The sequence below is a fragment of the Misgurnus anguillicaudatus genome, chromosome 18 (assembly GCF_027580225.2).
Source record: "Misgurnus anguillicaudatus chromosome 18, ASM2758022v2, whole genome shotgun sequence".
Lineage (NCBI taxonomy): Eukaryota > Metazoa > Chordata > Actinopteri > Cypriniformes > Cobitidae > Misgurnus > Misgurnus anguillicaudatus.
In genome coordinates, this window is record NC_073354.2 from 28,310,881 (window position 1) to 28,330,441 (window position 19,561).

At 36.2% G+C, this 19,561-nt stretch overlaps 1 protein-coding gene across 3 annotated transcripts in view; it reads right to left on the minus strand.

Moving 5' to 3' along the window:
• Nucleotides 1–4,817: 4,817 nt before the first annotated feature.
• Nucleotides 4,818–19,561, minus strand: part of txlnba (taxilin beta a) — a 31,665-nt gene continuing 16,921 nt past the window's right edge. For 2 of the 3 annotated variants that reach the window (XM_055186432.2, XM_055186434.2), the window contains exons 5-10: nt 17,432–17,626; nt 11,235–11,354; nt 10,490–10,564; nt 7,018–7,110; nt 6,584–6,679; nt 4,818–6,500 (exon numbers count right to left, since the gene is read on the minus strand). In XM_055186432.2, the coding sequence (XP_055042407.2) occupies nt 5,100–6,500; nt 6,584–6,679; nt 7,018–7,110; nt 10,490–10,564; nt 11,235–11,354; nt 17,432–17,626 (1,980 nt within the window). In that variant the 3' untranslated portion in view covers nt 4,818–5,099. Of the gene's footprint in view, nt 6,501–6,583; nt 6,680–7,017; nt 7,111–10,489; nt 10,565–10,613; nt 10,689–11,234; nt 11,355–17,431; nt 17,627–19,561 lie in introns of all 3 variants that reach the window. The other variant, XM_055186433.2, reaches the window with a different exon arrangement.

Below are 19,561 nucleotides of genomic sequence, written 5' to 3' on the forward strand. Positions count from 1 at the left end.
TGGAAGCAGCAATACAAATCTATTCAAATAAGATAGTAATTTGCAAATGATAAATGAATGTTGTTTTCAGGTAATAATAATTTGCCGACGTTTCAGACAAACACAGTGGAAGTATAAGGTTTACTTTATTGTTATAAAGGTTATAATGAAAAGACGGGGATGGGCTCCTCCCTTGCGAAAAATAAGCGTGCTTAAATGTACTTTTATAAAGTGTACTTATTACATAAATATAATATACTTTAATACAGTTAAGTGTGAATTAAATGCAATCTTTTCGGAACACTTAATGCACATTAAATGTAATTAATTTCAAATATATCATATATTAAGTTGAAATAAAATTAAAAAGTTGCCATTAAGAGTTAACTTAATTGGTACTTTATTACAACTTTATATCTACTTTCATAATTGCTTCTAGTGTTTTTACAATATAGGCTACTTAAAGTGCACTACACAATATAATGACATGAAATTAATGTGACTTAAAATACACTTTAATGTCGGTTAACAATAAACTTAAGTGTGGATTAAATCCAATGTTTTCAGCGAAATTAATAAACATTAAGTGTAATTAATTTAAAATGTATCACATATTAAGTTGAAATTAAAACCAATAAGTTGCCATTAAGAGTGCTTTTTTGCATCAACTTATGTGGGTCTTTAATACAACTTTATATTTACTTTCATAATTGCTTCTAATGTTTTTAAAATATAGTTAAAGTGCACTGTTCAATCTGCTGTCAAGCAATTAATGTGAAATTAAAAATAAGTTAAAGTATATTAACAGTACATTTAATTATAATTATATATAATTAAATAATAGTAATTTAATTATAATAAATAATTAATTTAATTATTAATTAAATGTTATTAATTAAATGTAATGTTTCAAATACAAATTTGCCAAATAAATTCAAAAATATAAAATTAAATTCAATCAATTGAACTGTGATTTCAGTGCAGTAAAGCGATTTCAATGCATCTTTCTACAGTATGTACTTTAACTACTTTTATGTACTTCTCAAAATACTGAGAAACAAATCTAGTTAATTAAATATGTATTCATTTCAGTTTAATGCATTACAAACAAACAAAAACCACAATGCTTACACTGACAATAAAACAGTTTGGTAGTCAAATAATTATGAATCGATTTTTTTGTTTTGCAAAAGTACATTTAATAAATGAATAATGAGTTGTATATGTCCAAACAAATACAAAAAAATGATCATTTATTAAATGTGTTTAGAAATATTGTCATGAAAGTGTACTTTCTTTAAGTTAAACTTAAATACATATTATTGCAGTTGTAAAAAGTGCACTTGTGTTAATAAATAGTGTCATTAAAGTGTGTTCCATTTAAGTACATTAAGTGGTCTTTAATTTTAATTATATTATATTATCAGCAAGAGCACTTCTTAAAAATTATACTCTTATTATTTTAAGCACACAAAAAGTACGCTTTCAATACACTTAAGCACGCAAATTTTTCACAAGGGCTGTCAAGCAGCTAACAGAGCTAGGCCGACGAGCGTGCTCTTAAACAGGAAATAATATATGGAATTATTTGTGCATCTTTAAATAATTGTAAGAATACATTTCCTTTAAATATATTTTTGTCATATAAAGTTTTAAGAGATAATAATGTCTTTACCACTTTTATTGCTTAGACTTGTTAATGCGGTTAACGTGTTTTGCGTATTTACCTCAGAGTTTATTTCAGTAATATTGCTGTTTTTCCGGTAATAATAATACAATTTACATGTCAATCCTGCTTCCTTATTCGTTTATAAATTGTATCATGCTGTTGTGTAAAGTAATATGTAGATATTTATTGCCATATGAGACGTCTTATTGCCGTTATATGAATACTCTCGTCTATTATTCAAATCATATGCGGAATAAGGTGTGCATCTTTGAATAACTGTAAGAATACAGTTCCTTTGAAAATAATTTTTGTCAAAGTTTTGATCAATAATAATGTTGTGAGGATAATGCCATTGCCGTTGAATACTCTCGTCTACAATATGGATTATTACGCTGTTTAAATTTTGCTAGTGAGTTTCTGGTTACCTGTGCAGTTGCATATGGAGTGTTTTATGGAGCGCTGCATTTAAAAAATCTGTCGTTCCAAAGCGAGATCTCAATGTGTATTATTCATTAATGGTATAAGTTAAGCCCCCAACAATTTCAAATGCCCCCTCAGTCATTTCATCCTGCAGCCGGGCCTATAGGCAACTCATTACATTTTATTTCAACTTAATATATGATATATTTGAGATTGTTTGCACTTGGTGTGCATTCAGTGCGCCGAGGGGATTGCATTTGATTCACACTTAAGTGTATTGAGGTTTATTGTATTTATGTAGTGGGTACACGTTGTGGGGGTACATTTGGGCACAATTATTTTTCGCGGGGGAGGTGCGCATCCCCGTCTTTCAAACATGTATCATTATAACCTTTATAACAGTAGGGTGGGCTTTGTACTTCCACTGTGTTGGTCTGATATGAATAACATACGTCGGCAAATTATTATTATTTGAAAATAATATTTATTTTTTATTTGCAGATTGCTGTCTTGTTTGAGTGGATTTGTGTTGCTGCTTCCACAGACATCGGTGTGTATTTTGCGGGCTGAATGTGGGCTGTTGTTTTGCCAGTGCTTGTGTGTATTTGGATGTCTGAAGTCTAGGGTAAACATTATGAGGTTGAAAACTCTGCATACTGTAATGTTGCTGTGTGACGGCGCTGGGCTCGTCCGTCTGGCTCGGCGCGGGGGACGTTTGAATCTGGCGGTAATGTCACTGAACATTTTGGGTCCCATGTGGATAGGGTTGAATTGTTGTTTAGATCAAGGGGTTGAACATTTTGACCATAAATACAAAAATGAAACAGAGGGGGTACGAACCAGATCTGAGGGGGCAATTATATATCTACTAACAGCGGACATCAATGATCGTGTAGTGCTGTGTACACGGCACGCACGGAGTACCCACTCTTTATTAGATGGCTTGGGATAGTCTAGTATGCCCACAGTTTGTCCATTATGCCCACATTTTCCCCACGTATTTGTATTAAAATACATTTTTTCACACAGTATTTTGTATTTGTGATATCTGTGAATTTGTGAAAGTATTTTGTATTTGAATTTTAAAACAATTCCATATATGTATGTATGCCTATCTCAGATCATATGCATGTGAAAGGCAGTTTCTGGTATAACTAGCAGAACACAAAAGATTTTCTGTGTCATTAGAAATGCAGTCAAATAGTGGGACAACAAGGATAACTGATCATGAAGGTAAGAACCTTAACCATGCCAGGTGAGGGATAAATTATGGCTGAAAAAACAAAACAATTAATTAAATATTCATGTCATATGTGTATTTGACATATAAATTCGTATTACCTTTATGTTAGCTGTCCTATTTTGAGACAATTATTAGCCTAATAATAATAGTATAATTAATATTATATAATTCATTCTTAAAATGAGGTTAAACCCTTGGAAAGACATAGGAAATAATATAGAAATTTAGCCCTTTTATAGACGTCTTTTCAACGACCATGAAAAGACGTCTTTTAACCTTTCACTTTTCAACCAAATTTAGCCTTAATCTAAACGTCGATTTATAGACGTCTTTTCAACGACATGAAAAACACGTCTTTTCACCTTTCACTTTTCAACCAAATTTAGCCTATTTCTAGACGTCGATTTATAGGCGTCTTTTCAACGACATGAAAAACACGTCTTTTCACCTTTCACTTTTCAACCAGAATTTCACGTCATTAAGACGCCTGGAGAAGTCGTCGTTTCGACGTCTTTTCAACCAGATTTTGCTGGGTGGGAGATGACGTGAACTCCACTGCTTCACACTCATTGGCTGTCGCTCCCAAAAGTCGCTTGTCATTTGGATAAAGTTGAACTGTTCCAAAGTCCTTTTAAGGAAGTAGCATCACTGCGCCACCATATTTGCAATGCCTCCAAGTCTTGTTAGTGCATGCGCAAAGTCCCTCCCTCAAAGGATTCCATTCTTAAACGGCTGTCGATTGGCTCTTTTTACTGAGAGGTGGTACTCGAGCGGCCATTCTGACCGTTGCGACTTCCCCCATTATTTCAATACCATTGAGCATCTTGCTATTTAATATCTTTGACTGTTTTTTACTTTGTCACGTGGCTGGACACGTCCACTTCCTGTTGCCAACGGTTGTTGTCGCTTGTGTCACTGGAAATCGCCAAGCTTCCATTGAAATGAATAAGATCGCATTGCTCCGCCGTTGCTAGTTGCTGGTGGTGTGCACACAGCATTACAAGAATTTGTGATGCAATAGGACTAAAATATTTCAATTTATATTCATGTTTGAACATGGACTCTGTCTGTTTGCAAAGCTTGTCATCATTTGTGACCCATGAGTCAGTTTTAAGAATGGAAAAGGATAAAAATACATTTCTATATAAATACAGGTCAATACGTTTTCATCCTGCAGGTATAGAAATCACAGTGAACTGTACATGCATGAAAGCTGCTTGCCTTTTTAGGCTGTAACCATGGAAACTGCTTGGGTAAAAATCGTGGTGTGCACTAGGAGTTACTGTATGCTAGTGACCAGCAATTATCTATGATGGGGAATCTAAATCTTTTTTAATTGTCCAAATGCTATTACCATTGCTTATACTTGACTCACGCACCATTTGTGTTCTCGACAATAAAGATGCCCATACTTGTGTGACTTGTTGAAAGAAAATTGCTTTTACTTTCCTGAATAATAAGACTTGCAGTGTCCAGAACTAGGTTAGTGAAAAACAACAGGAGGTGTAGGATTGTCAACAGATGTTTATTTGAAGGTATTACAAGTATTATACTTGAGTATTACCTTAAAAAGTTAAAAAACCCACGTTACATTCTGAAAACTATGCAAAACGTAAACTATGCAAACCACCCGTAATGTAAAACTTTCTGGAAAGGCAAGCAGCTTATGACCTGTTTGTCATCTTATATGTTACCTGTAACTCGCAAACAACAAGACACACAACTACACTAAAACAAACCGATCTGACAATATAGAAAATCCTATATGATACTGCACTCTTATATGGCCTAGCTTTTATTCCCACCCTTAGCAGAACCCTTTTTCTTGGAAGTAGCTTGTTTTTTAGACTGAGGTTTGCCGTTCTTTGATTTGGCCTCTTGGGATTTTGGGGCTTTAGATTTTGTTGCCTGTGCTTTGGCTCCATCTGATGCTGCTTCATCTTTCTGAACGTGCTCCTCTTTGGGGGACTCTTGTTTGGATGACTCTGTTTTAGGTAGTTCGGATTTAACAACTGCAACATTCTTCTGTTCTGGTATTGCCTCTTCTTTCACAACAGGTCGTGGCTCAGTAGGTCCTTGTTTGACTGTTTCTTGTTTGATCGCTTCTACTTTTGTGACTACTTCTTGCTTTGGTTTCTCTTTGGCTGACTCTTGTTGTTCCGTAATTTCCGGTTGTTGAGGTTCTTGGGAAGGTTTGGATTCTGCTTCAGGTTTGGTTAGTTTGGAATTTGTGGGTAATGGCTTTTCTTCAACTTGTGGAGGTTTGGATTCTGCTTCAGGTTTGGTTGGTTCAGGATTTGTGGGTAATGGCTTTTCTTCAACTTGTGGAGGTTTGGATTCTGCTTCAGGTTTGGTTGGTTCAGGATTTGTGGGTAATGGCTTTTCTTCAACTTGTGGAGGTTTGGATTCTGCTTCAGGTTTGGTTGGTTCAGGATTTGTGGGTAATGGCTTTTCTTCAACTTGGGGAGATTTGGATTCTGCTTCAGGTTTGGTTGGTTCAGGATTTGTGGGTATTGGCTTTTCTTCAACTTGTGGAGGTTTGGATTCTGCTTTAGGTTTGGTTGGTTCAGGATTTGTAGATGATGGCTTTTCTTCAACTTGGGGAGGTTTGGATTCTGCTTTAGGTTTGGTTGGTTCCAGATTTGTGGGTGATGCTTTCTCTTCATCTTGGGGAGATTTAGTTTCTGCTTCAAGTTTGGTTGGCTCAGGATTTGTGGGTAATTGCTTCTTTTCATCGGCAACAACAGCCTCTGGTTTGTTATCTTCTGCTATAGATGGTTCCTCTTGAATTAATTTCAGTTCATCTGTTTCTTTTTTGAGCTCAATTTTTGGGACCTCAGGAACAGTTGGGAACTCTAGTTTAGACTCATCTTCCTCACTGTCTGTTTCCCCACTGTCATCTGCTATGGGAGTCGCCAAGGCGGCAGCAAATTCCTGCAGACGGATCTGCTCCTGTCGCAGCTTCTCCATCTCGGCGGTCATTAAAGGGCTAGGTGCCAGGTTAGAAAGTTGGGCGATGTCTGGAAGCTCATCCACTTGTGGAGGTGATATGGCTGCTTTGTCTGGGAAACGAATATCTTGAATCTTACTGTACAGACATTTTCTCTCATCTTGCAAGGCTCGGCATAAAGTCTCCAGCCGGTCAATCTTTACAGTAAAGAGTTCAAACTCTTTCGCCTTTTCTGATCTCTGTTGGAATAAGCATGTAGTTAGCAAGTGCAGATCCAATAGTCAAATGCTGATAGGTTGTGTGTGAAGAAGTTACAAGTTACCTCCTCTATCATTTCAACAAGAGCTTTGTTGCAGCTTTCAAACCGTGTCTTCCATATATTTGACTCCTTTTCTAGCTTTTTCATCTTCTTTGTCATCTGTTTTAATAAAAATCAAGTCAGTGCTTTTTAAGACATAGACTTTATACACTAAAGAATGCTTGGTTGTTTTAGCCGAGTAACATATGGACAAACCCAACCACTGGGAATAAATTAATCTATGGTGGGATGTTTCAACCTATGGTTGGGTCAAATTTGGACATTTTCATGTTACTTTAAACCAACGGTTGGGTTTGTCCATATTTAAGCAAACCATATGTTAAAACAATCCTAAATACATAAACAAATACATATAATATTGGAATTGTATGCTTACAAATTACTTGTTCCAAACCAAAAGACTACAGTTATTGGTGTCAAAAGTCTGTAATGCATACCTTGTCCATTTCCTGTTTGAAAGTAACATAAATGTCATTACTCTTCCCCAGTGTAGCCTGGAACTCTTCAAACTTTTGGGAATACAACACGAGCTACAAAAAAAGGAGGTTGAATTAGACTCTATCTGAAAAGCAGCAAAAAATAAAAAGAAGTATTTCCATAAAACAATAACATGCATGCATGATGATGACAATTATTAACATTTGTACTTCTTTTGCTCTGTCCTTCGTGTATTCAGTTATCTGATGTTTATATTATTTTTCACACCACACTGAATAACATCATGAACCAGTCAAGGTTTTAACAAATCTCATTTGGTCCCAGGATCCAAATGAGGTTTGAATTTCCTGTTTAACTAGACTGGTTGTGTCATTTGAAATATAGACTTGATGTAAAGAGTAACGATTACAGCTGCAGTTTATGTTATATAAATTAGTCAAGGCAAATGGTCCATTCAAAAACTTAAAGCTTTATTATAAATGAATCTCTTCTGCATTCACTCAGAACGTCACCCATTGTTTTATAATAGCAGCAGTGAATCAATTCATAGCTTTCAGTTATTATTTAGCATAGTAGACACTATAATAATTTAACAGCATAATATCGTTCTGTCTGTCAGTAGACTGCTGAGGGGAAGGAAGTCTTTATATAGCCGTTACTGTAATTACCTTAAAGTCAAACTCAATTTAAATAGCATCAGCATCTTTGTGTTGATTTACAGACGGTTAGACAAGAGGTGCATATTTATTTCACTACATTATTTCACTTGCATTTCTCTTACAAAACTATCTGTCTGTCTAGTTTTGGCTGTATGTCTATTTAGTTTGATCTATCTGTCTGTCTAGTTTGATCTGTCTGTCAGTCTTCCTCCTGTCTGTCTGTCTGTCTATCTTCCTTTTGTCTGTCTATCTTGTTTAGTCTGTCTAGTTTGTTCTGTCTTCCTTCTGTTTGTTTGTTTGTCTGTCTGTCTGTCTGTCTATCTAGTTTGGTTTGTCTGTCTGTCTGTCTATCTATCTATCTAGTTTGGTCTGTCTATCTATCTTTTGGTCTGTCTGTCTATCTAGTTTGATTTGTCTATCTATTTTGGTTTGCCTGTCTGTCTAGTTTGGTATGTCTGTCTGTCTATCTAATTTGGTTTGTCCGTCTGTCTGTCTATATATCTAGTTTGGTCTGTCTGTCTGTCTATCTTATCTAGTTTGGTTTGTCTGCCTGTCTGTCTATCTAGTTTTGTTTGTCTGTCTAGTTTGGTCTGTCTACTTTGATATGTCTTTATGTCTGTCTTCCATCTGTCTGTCTATCTATCTTGTTTGGTCTGTCTAGTAGTTTGTTCTGTCTGTCTGTCTGTCTAGTTTGATCTGTCTGTATATATAGCTTGGTCTGTCTGTCTGCTTGTCTATCTAGTTTGGTCCATCTGTCTGTCTGTTTGTCTGTCTAGTTTGTTTTGTCTATCTATCTAGTTTGATCTGTCTGTCAGTCATCCTCCTCTCTGTCTGTCTGTCTGTCTGTCTGTCTATCTTGTTTAGTCTGTCTAGTTTGTTCTGTCTTTCTGTCTTCCTTCTGTTTGTCTGTCTATCTAGTTTGGTCTGTTTGTTTGTTTGTTTGTCTGTCTATCTAGTTTGGTCTGTTTGTTTGTTTGTCTGTCTATCTAGTTTGGTTTGTCTGTCTGTCTATCTATCTAGTTTGGTCTGTCTATCTATCTAGTTTGGTCTGTCTATCTATGTAGTTTGGTCTGTCTGTCTGTCTAGTTTGGTTTGTCTGTCTGTCTGTCTGTCTGTCTGTCTGTCTTTCTATCTAGTTTGATATGTCTTTCTGTCTTCCTTTTGTTTGTCTGTCTGTCTGTCTGTCTGTCTGTCCATCTAGTTTGGTTTGTCTGTCTGTCTAGTTTGATTTGTCTTTCTGTCTGTCTTCCGTTTGTCTGTCTATCTATCTTATTTGGTCTGTCTAGTAGTTTGTTCTGTCTGTCTGTCTGTCTAGTTCGATCTGTCTGTATAGTTTGGTCTGTCCGTCTGCTTGTCTATCTAGTTTGGTAAGTCTGTCTATGTAGTTTGGTCTGTCTGTCTATCTAGTTTGGTCTGTCTGTCTGTCTAGTTTGGTTTGTCTTTCTGTCTATCTAGTTTGGTCTGTTTGTTTGTCTGTCTGTCTTTCTTCTGTCTGTCTTTCTATCTAGTTTGATCTGTCTTTCTGTCTTCCTTTTGTTTGTTTGTACATCCTCCATCTGTCTGTCTATCTAGTTTGATCAGTCTGTCTATCTAGTTTGGTTTGTCTGTCTATCTAGTTTGATATGTATTTCTGTCCGTCTTCCGTCTGTCTGTCTGTCTGTCTTTCTATCTTGTTTGTTCTGTCTGTCTAGTTTGGTTTGGTCTATCTGTCTGTCTGTTTGTCTCTATCTATCTAGTTTGGTTTGTCTATATATCTAGTTTATTTTGTCTATCCATCTTGTTTGTTCTGTCTCTCTACTAGTTTGGTTTGCTTGTCTGTCTTCCTTCTGTCTGTCTATTTATCTTGTTTGATCTGTCTAGTGTGTTCTGTCTGTCTAGTTTGTTCTGTCTTTCTGTCTTCCTTTTGTCTGTTTGTCTGTCAATCTAGTTTGGTCTGTCTGTCTGTCTAGGTTCATATTTCTTTCTGTCTGTTGTCGGTCTGTCTGTCTATTTACCCTGCTGAAAAAAACAGCATACCAGCAAGGCCAGCATATGTTGTGTTTTGGTGCTGGTTTGCTAGTGAACACCATGACCAGCACCAAACTAGCATCAGCACGAGCATTAGCACCAGCTAAACCAGCACCAAACCAGCACCAGCAACCCATGCCGATCATACCAGCAAGACCAGCATATGTTGTGTTTTGGTGCTGGTATGCTGGTGACCACCAGCTAAACCAGCATCAAACTAGCATAGACCAGCATGATTCCATGCTGGTCCAAGCGGGTTTGATGCTGTTTTTTTCAGCAGGGTATATCTTGTTTGTTCTGTCTAGTTTGTTCTGTTTGTCTGTCTAGTTTGTTTCATCTTTCTGTCTGTCTAGTTTGATTTGTCTGTCTGTCTGTCTGTCTGTCTGTCTGTCTGTCTGTCTGTCTGTCTGTCTGTCTGTCTGTCTGTCTGTCTGTCTGTCTGTCTGTCTGTCTGTCTATCTATCTATCTATCTATCTATCTATCTATCTATCTATCTATCTATCTATCTATCTATCTATCTATCTATCTATCTATCTATCAAAGATATGTTTATGGGGTTGTTAACTGGGTATAGATAGGCGTCAAAGCTAGAAAGGGTAGAGAATGGAATTATAGGTGATGGCACAGCAGTAGATATTCACCTGAGCCTGCATGACTATGTGATGTTTCTTATATTTATCTGTCTTTTTTATCTATCAAAGATTTGTTTAAGGGGTTGTTAACTGGGTATAGGTAGGTGTCAAAGCTATAGAGAATAGAGAATGGGTTTATGGGTAATGGCACAGCAGCAGATAAGATATTCACCTGAGCCTGCATGAGTGTGTGCTGTTCTTTCAGTTCTTTTGCCTGTAGTTTCCATTCTGCAGCGTGAGTGAGTAACTGAGTAACACACACAAACAGGTGAGAGAGACCAGAAACTCATTTTTACCTGTTTCTTCATCTGTAACTCCTGCTCCCGCATTGCGTAGCATTTCTTTGTTTTATCAATTGCCTCTTTAAGCAACTAACAACATAAATGGTAAGATGTTAACTCAAGAACACTTTTCTTAAGTGGTATATAATACATTATTCTAAACAGGGTCCAAAATTAACATTTTGACAAAAAATGTCCAGGCCATAATTATTTTACTTGCCATTAAACTGGCCACACTTCATTCTTTAGTTTCACAAATACTTAAATTGAGATTTTCAAGATCTCTCTTTGGTGAGTATTACTTTACATGTGTCACTTAGGTGCATTTTCCCATTTGGATGGGAAATTTTCCACTGATGTAAAGTCGCTGAGAGAGTTGTTTACTTAAGCAGATGCTTTAATTTAAATCACACATGCTTACAACCAACAGAGGTGACTATCAAACGTTTAATGTGATAAAATTAAGGCATTTTTGGAGTTATTTAAAGTTATTGATTATATGGATTAGATAATTTTATGTGCATTTGATTGCATGTTAATTTTGGACTTTGTAAATGTGTATTCAGTATAAGTACATGCAAATCCAATTGTAAGCCCTTCAGTTTACATGAGGCATATCTAAGGAGTGTGTCTTACATATTCCTTCTCTCTCTTGTGCTTCTCTTCTGCCTGGTTAAGTAGCATGTTTGCTTCTTGCAGTTTGGCATCAGACAATTTCTGCTGTAGATCTCTGTGTTTAAAGATCTTCTCTAAACTCTAAAAGAAACACAGAAGAAACATACAAGGATCATATTATATCATACGTTTTTATGTTACAAGGTCCTCTTATGGTGTTATTTAGCAACAAATACAGTCATAATTCAATTTCTATGACAATTTGGCATTCTTTTGAAGGAAGATCTGAGTTACGTACAGAATGTTTTCACGTTACATTAAACTCCTATTTCAAAAGATCAAAGACAATTTGATTCCACGTGATATCACCCCTTTAAATATCTTTAAGGTCAGCAATATTGATTTTCATCTAGATTCTAGAACCAAGCACATCAATACAGGATTGTATAGTGTACACTTTAATAGGCGGAGCTTTCTTGGAACAAAACTAACTTCATTTTCATCAGTCAACACAAAACACAAATTTAACAGCAAAACAATTTGTTGGTCTCCATCAGAAAGGTTATTGTACATTGTCTGGCACACTTTTAGAAGGAAAGGTACAAAAGGCGCTGCGGTGGTACCATTTCGAAAAAACACCTAAAGAGTGCATAATAGTAAAGGTCTGATACCAAATGTATATATGTCTGTAACTAAATGTTACATATTGAAAAAAAAATCCAGATAATTTACTCGCCACCATGTCATCGAAAATGTTGATGTCTTTCTTTGTTCAGTCGAGAAGAAATTGTTTTTTAAGGAAACATTCCAGGATTTTTCTCATTTTAAATAGACCCCAACACTAAACACTTTTAATGCAGTTTAAAATTGCAGTTTCAGAGGACTCTAAACCATCCAAACGAGGCATAAGGGTCTTATCTAGCGAAACGATTGTCATTTTTGGCAAGAAAAATAAAAAATATGCACTTTTAAACCATAACTTTTTGCCTTCAGCGCGACCTTACGTAATACGTCATCACGTCAAGAGGTCACGGATGACGTATGCGAAACTACGCCCCAGTGTTTACAAGTGTGGAGAAAGCGGACCGTTCCGACGTTGTTGTATGCCGAATGATAATAATTAATGTCTTTGTGTCAGTTTATTGTTTAAAATGGTCTGCAAATGTGCGTTTCATATATGTAACGCGTGACCTTTCAATGTCATTACGCAATTACGTGAGGTCGCCCTGGTGCATCACAGGACCGGAGATAGATGAGAAGTTGTGGTTTAGAGGTGCATGTTTTTGTTTTTCTTGCCGGGGATGACAGTCGTTTTGCTGGATGGGACCCTTGTGCCTCGTTTGGGATCGTTGGGAGTCCTTTTAGACTGCATTAAAACTGTTACGTGTTGGTGTCCATTAAAGACCATTAAAATGAGAAAAATCCTGGAATGTTTTCCTCGGGAAACATAGTTTCTTCTTGACTGGGCGGGGGGGGACATCGGCATTTTGGATGGCATGGTGGTGAGTAAATTATCTGGATTTTTTTTAACAAAATGGACTATTCCTTTAAGGATGTTTTCAGGCCCAACAAAAGGTTTATGGTCTATGTTTTCTTGTTTAAAATCACATTGGACCTCCCTCTACAGCAGTGGATCTCAACCATTTCGAATTCTTTATCCATAACAATATATGAAGCCTCCCCATTTAAAATTTATTTTCAAAAAATATTTTAGAGCATGACTTAAATAAAAAGATGTATATTAAGAATATAGAAATATCTTGATTTAGTTGTTTTAGTTTATTTTAATATTTTTGGTCTTATCTTAAAGGGATAGTTCACTCAAAAACGAAAATTCTGTCATCATTTTCTCATCTTCATGTTCTAAACCTGTATGCATTTGATAAATGATGTTAAGCACACAGCTGATTGTAACCATTGACTTCCATAGTAGGAAAAACAAATATAAAGCTACGTCACCATCATTTATCAAAATATCTTCTTCATCATTTATCACAATGCTTCCATAATATTTGTTTTCCTACTATGGAAGTCAATGGACATTATGCTATGTGTTTACCATCATTTATCAAAATATCTACTTTTGTGTTCATCAAAATAAAAATAAAAACTCATACAGGTTAAGAACAGCATAAGGGTGAGTAAATGATGACAGAAGTTTCATTTTTGACTGAACTATCCCTTTAAATAATAAATAAGTCACCTTGAGGCCCCTTATTTGGCCCTCTACAGTTAAAGAGATAGTTCACTTTAAAATGAAAATGATGTCATCATTTACTCATCCTCATGTTGTTTTAAACCTGTATGAATTTCCTTTTTCTGATGAACAGAAAAGAAGATATTTTGAGAAATGATGGTGGACGCACAGCGGATGGTGGCCATTGACTTCCATGGTGGGAAAAAATATTTTGGAAGTATTGTGATAAATGATGAATAAAATATTTTGATAAGTGATGAAAAGCACACAGTTGACGATACCCATTAAATTCCATCATATTTTTTATACCATGGAAGTCAGTGGACACTATATCTGCTGTGTGTTTACCATAATTTCTCAAAATATCTTATTTTGTGTTCATCATAAAAAAGAAATTCATACAGGTTTATAACAACATGAGGATGAGTAAATGATGACAGAATTTTCATTTTTGGGTGAACTATCTCTTTAAATCACAGTGTGCCAGTCTCCACATTTGGCAGCAGAGGGCAGTAGAGACACATGCTACGATTTGACACATGAAGTCATTTAAATTCTCGTTGAAGAATGGGCTCTGTTTTAGCCCACCGCACAGCTGTGTGTGAGCAGTCTCTGTGGTACCCATCAGCATGACAGATTGAGCTTCACTTCCCTCACATCAGGCCTGTCATTCTACCGGTCGATCCTTGTGTGATTAGATACAGCATACAAGAGCGTTTTACAAGGTGCAAGATTCACTGTCGAACAGGGTGTGAATCACTGAGTCAAATTAAAATGCGCACAAGTGTCTTTGGTAGTGCATATAGCAGGTTTAGGATGTGTGAGTGAGGGTGGTGAAATTACAGCTCTTGGATACACGAGATGTCTTCCCTCATGATGTGCATATATTTTGTATGTGCAGTGATTGCAGAAAGCAGCTCACAGGCGAACTTACAGTACAGTTATGGCTTATTGAAATACTTACAAGGTTTCAGATTCATCTTTTGTCAACTTTTTCGATGCATTTACGAAATGTATTACAATCTCTAGCCCAACACTTTTAAAAGGTTTAGTAAAATCTAATCTTGACTGTGCTTTGGTGAACAGTTTAGTTAAGATATATGGCTGAATTGTCTAGATATTGTCAATATATTAGGCCTGTTTCACACTGCAAGTGTATGTGGTGCATATTTATTACAGCACTTAGCTGCAAAATAAAAGATAATGTGCCATGAATCTATTTATCTGGATTTTTATTGGAAAAGATTTACTGATATCTTTTGCAATGTGTGCTCTAAAAATGCTGTGTTATTTTTGTGTGAAAAGGGGACGACCCCAGCCTGTTGGGTGTAAATTGGATTTTTTAAACCCATTGTTTGGTAAATGTAAACATTTTCTGGGTTCATTCAACCCAAAGGCTGAGTTTATGCCTTTTTTGACCTAACACTGGGTTGAAAATACCCAGGATTTTTTTAAAGTGTAGGTTTTAATGAAGCAACATTAAATAACAATGGGAAGTGCTCATGACTGTACTCTCCCTTATGTCATCCTATGCCAATGCTGAATCTAAAGAAATCACACATACATCAATCATAAAAGTAATTTAAAGGACTCCTGTGGGCGAATAAAAGTCTTGTTTGTTTTTTTGTAACTAGCTGACATGCAGGAACCAATGAGACTTAAAGGTGCATTGTGTAACTTTTAGTAGGATCTCTTGACGGAAATGCAATATAATACATAACCATATTATCAGTTGTGTATAAAGACCTTACATAATAAACTCTATTGTTTTTATTATGTTATAATAAAGTTTTATCTACATACACTTTATACGGAAGTCATCGTCATGTTTCTACAGTAGCCCTTAATGGACAAACTGTCCTGAGGTGACTACCATTTGCATTTTGAAATTGAAGGGAGAGCTCTTGGTTGCAATTTGCAATCTTACCACTAAATGCCGCTAAAATGTACACAAACTTTAAAATTATCAATGTTTTAGTGCTTTGATGTGCTTGTTTTGGTTTAACCCTCATAAGACCCTATTTTCCTGTATACGTTATAGTTACGCAGGGGTAAAAATGACCCTAGAGTTTAAAAGAGTAATTACAAAAAAATATAAATGTTTTAATGATACAAATAATATATCATTTTTTTCATTTACTTCCCATCTATACATTAATGCTGTGTTTTGGGAGATATGAAGTACTTTTATACCGGTTTACCACTCAATTTTTCAACTACACCATTAGCTTGCCTGAAAAATAAATTTGATTTAAATTGTTTTTAGATATTAATCTAGATGTTATGTGTTGAATTCAGCCATTTGTTGTTTAGAAAAAAAACATAAAAGAATTACAGTTACAGGAAATAAATCACTTCGACCAGCAGAGGACCACAGAGACCAATTTATTTCACTGGATGTGGCCAACTGCTCAACATCACTACTTTATTTATACATTTTGTGAATTTATGTTTATATAAACATTAGAAAGGACATTAAAAATAAATATTATTTCAAATAGTAGCTTTTTTTGTAGTTTTTGATGCATTTTGAAAATGCCACAGAAATTTGACTGAATGTAAGTGTGTGTGTGTGTGTGTGTGTGTGTGTGTGTGTGTACCTGGTAATTATCACGTTGTGGGGACCAATTGTCCCCACAAAGATAGGAATACCAGTATTTTTGTGACCTTGTGGGGACATTTTGATGTCCCCATGAGGAAACAAGCTTATAAATCAAACAAAATGATGTTTCTGGAAAATGTGAAGAAGCAGAAGGGTTTCTGTGATGGTTAGGGAATGGGGTAGGTAAGGGGAATAGAATATACAGTTTGTATGGTATAAAATGCATTACGTCTATGGAATGTCCCCACAAAACATGGAAACCAGAATGTGTGTGTGTGTGTGTGTGTGTGTGTGTGTGTGTGTATGTGTGAGATTGAGCATGTATTTTCTATGTAACATTTGTGCTCTAGTACCAGGCCTATCTTTCTGTGTTGAAATTTTCAGATTTATTCTGGATGCATTGATTTTTTTTGACAAATAAAAAGAAAAAAATGACTTTTTTTTTTGCATTTCCCATTCATTTCAATTGTGGTCATTTTTACCCCCAAAGGGACTAAGTAACATTTTTTTACGCGTCTTTAGAACGACCGAATCAAGCCCAGTTTTTTACATGAATCTTGACAGATAATCTGGAAAGTCACAAAATATTATTCCACTAAGATGAAGGGAACCATGTTTTTAAACTAAAGAAAAGTGGCTTGGGGGTAGGATTGACCCCAAGGGACTTATTAGGGTTAAGTTATAGTAAATAAGCTTCAAATATCTATTTTTTATTACGTTACGTTATTACATGGAAATCGCCATTTTTCTACAGAAGCCCTAAATGGACAACCTGTTCCATAGTGTGCGTTGTGTCACTACGTTGTCTCAGACGATGACATGTTTGTCCTGTGGTTCTGTGTGAATTAATCAACATTTAGGTCTAAATATTGAATTGTATTGAAACGTGTTATTATGTTAAATTTTGTGTAACTTAAATGCTCAAATAAATAAAGATGATGATGATGATGAAATAAAGATGAGGATGAAATATGGCCCCCTCCTTATATGTAAAGAACATTTCATTATGATAAATTTTGTAGTACATCTCAGTCATCCACTCCTGATAACAAGCAATTGATTTGTACTACAATAATGTTATATTGCCGCATCTGTTTGAACCATAAAATTGCAAATTACTTGATAACAACTGACATTTCCTGTGAAATCTGACCAAAGTTTACCGTTGAGAATTAGATCATTTGATCATTTTTGTACTTGCTCCGTAAATTAGCTTATTTTTAACCCAAAAACTGGATTACAGCTTTAAAAAAATCACTACTGTACTGTTGCTTCATCAGTGAAGCACATTGCACGCTTGCTCTGTTTACAAACAGCTTGTGTTTGCGGTATGAAATAATAATAAAGGCATTATAAATCTAGCCATGCACTTTCAGTGGATTTTTGTGGTTATTACGTTGTTTTTACTTCTGTGTGTACCTGTTCTCTTCTCTCATACTGATCAATGAGAGTCTTGAGTTTGTTGGCCAGCTCGCTGTTCTCCTGACACAGCTTGTTGTTACGGCTGCTGTGCTGCTCGATCTGACCCTGAATGTCCACCAGCGTGCTCTGGAAGTGAGCAGTGATCTCCCTCCGCTTCATCTCATCTTCCTGCAGCCTTTGCAGACTCTCCTCCTGCATGGAGACAGAGGGAAACATTCGGGAAATAGAAGAAAATACATAGCCTTAAAGGGACACTCCACTTTTTTAAAAATAGGCTCTTTTTCCAGCTCTCCTAGAGTTAAACTTTTGATTTTTATAGTTTTGAAATCCATTCAGCTGATCTCCGGGTCTGGGGGACCACTTTTAGCATAGCTTAGCATAATCCATTGAATCTGATTAGACCATTAGCATCACGCTAAAAAATAATCAAGAGTTTTGATATTTGTCCTATTTTAAACTTGACTCTTCTTTAGTTACATCGTGTACTAAGACCGAAAGAAAATTAAAAGTTGCGATTTTCTAGGCCGATATGGATAGGAACTATACTCTCATTCCAACTTTGCTGCCGCAACATGGCTGCAGGAGGCGCAATTATATTACGCAGTGCCTGAAAATAGTCCCCTTCTATTGAAAGTTAGTCCCCCAAGGGGACTATTTTCGGGGGCTGTGTGATATCATTGTGCCTGCTGCAGCCATGGCACAGCAGCAAACCCTTGATTATTACGCCAGAATGAGAGTATAGATCCTAACCATATCTGCCTAGAAAATCACAACTTTTAATTTTCTTTCTTTCTTTTGTGCGACCCTCTTTAGTACACGATGTAACTACAGAAAAGTCAAGTTTTAAATAGGAAAAATATCTAAACTCTTTGGTTATTTTTTAGCGTGATGCTAATGGTCTAATCAGATTCAATGGATTATGCTAAGCTATGCTAAAAGTGCTAGCGCCAGACCCGGAGATCAGCTGAATGGATTCCAAAATGGTAAGAATAATTTTTTTTTTTTTAAGTGGAATGTCCCTTTAAGTGATGAAAGCAATCCAGTACTAAGTCAGGGTGTGAGATGGATGGCTACGATAAGGAGTGAATGTATGTTTTGAGACCACGTTTGGCTGAAATCGGTAGTCATCAAAGTATGTTAAATAATCCATTCGGACGGGACTGTTGCCTCTTTATTCTACAGATAGTGGAGAGTGACAGGGAATTATTGAGGGAATTGCATCCGGATATGTTGTGGGCCAGACTGAAACCACAGCATGTTAGAAACAGGTGTGTTAACTGTGCCAGAGGTCAATAAAGGAAATCGTTCAGACTAAGTGCACACTACAAGACTGAGCATGACAACAGACAAAATTGAAAAAGGGGTTGTAGTAGGTTAGGGATTGATTTGCACTAAACCTGAAAAGACACAGCAGGGTCTTAAAAAAATAAACCATTTCTTTTAACCTTGTTATATTGTCCAGCCATGCAGTAACTGTTAAAAGGCTTCTAATATACATTTAGTATCTATATGTACCTGCAAAGGTGTACTTTTTAAGTCTTGTAGTGTTTGTTTGACTTCAAATGCACAGCTTTAAGATGACTGATCCAAAATGAAATCTGGATCACGAGCAAATGAGTCAAAATAATGTTAATGACATCCCACGCTCAATAACATCTACATTAGTGGCATGAGATAAACAACATCATATTTCTTTAGCGCCTCGTGGACGTGCAAATGTTAAATAGGCCTGACATTCCATGTGTGCTTCTATAAACACCAGCTCCTGTTTCAGAGACACCAGCTCCCTGACTCAGCTGATCATCAGGAATCCAAGCGTGGAGCGTTCCTCTCAAGGGCCGAATCTGTTTGCTTGCCTGTGTTTACACATGGAGTAAATCTCAAGCTCTCACTTGGGAATGGCGAAGCTGTTAAACCGGTAGGCATTGCAACCTCATCAGGGAGGTGAATCGTACACATATACGCACGAGGGAAGTGACCCCACTTTAAAGACTAAGATTAAATCTCATTTACTCTCCTCGTGGCTGAGATGCTCTTACACGCAGAGTTTAGGTGTTCTGCTATGACCTGCCTACTAATGGCTTATATAATACTTGAATAAAATTGATTGGAGAGCGAACGAGGTCA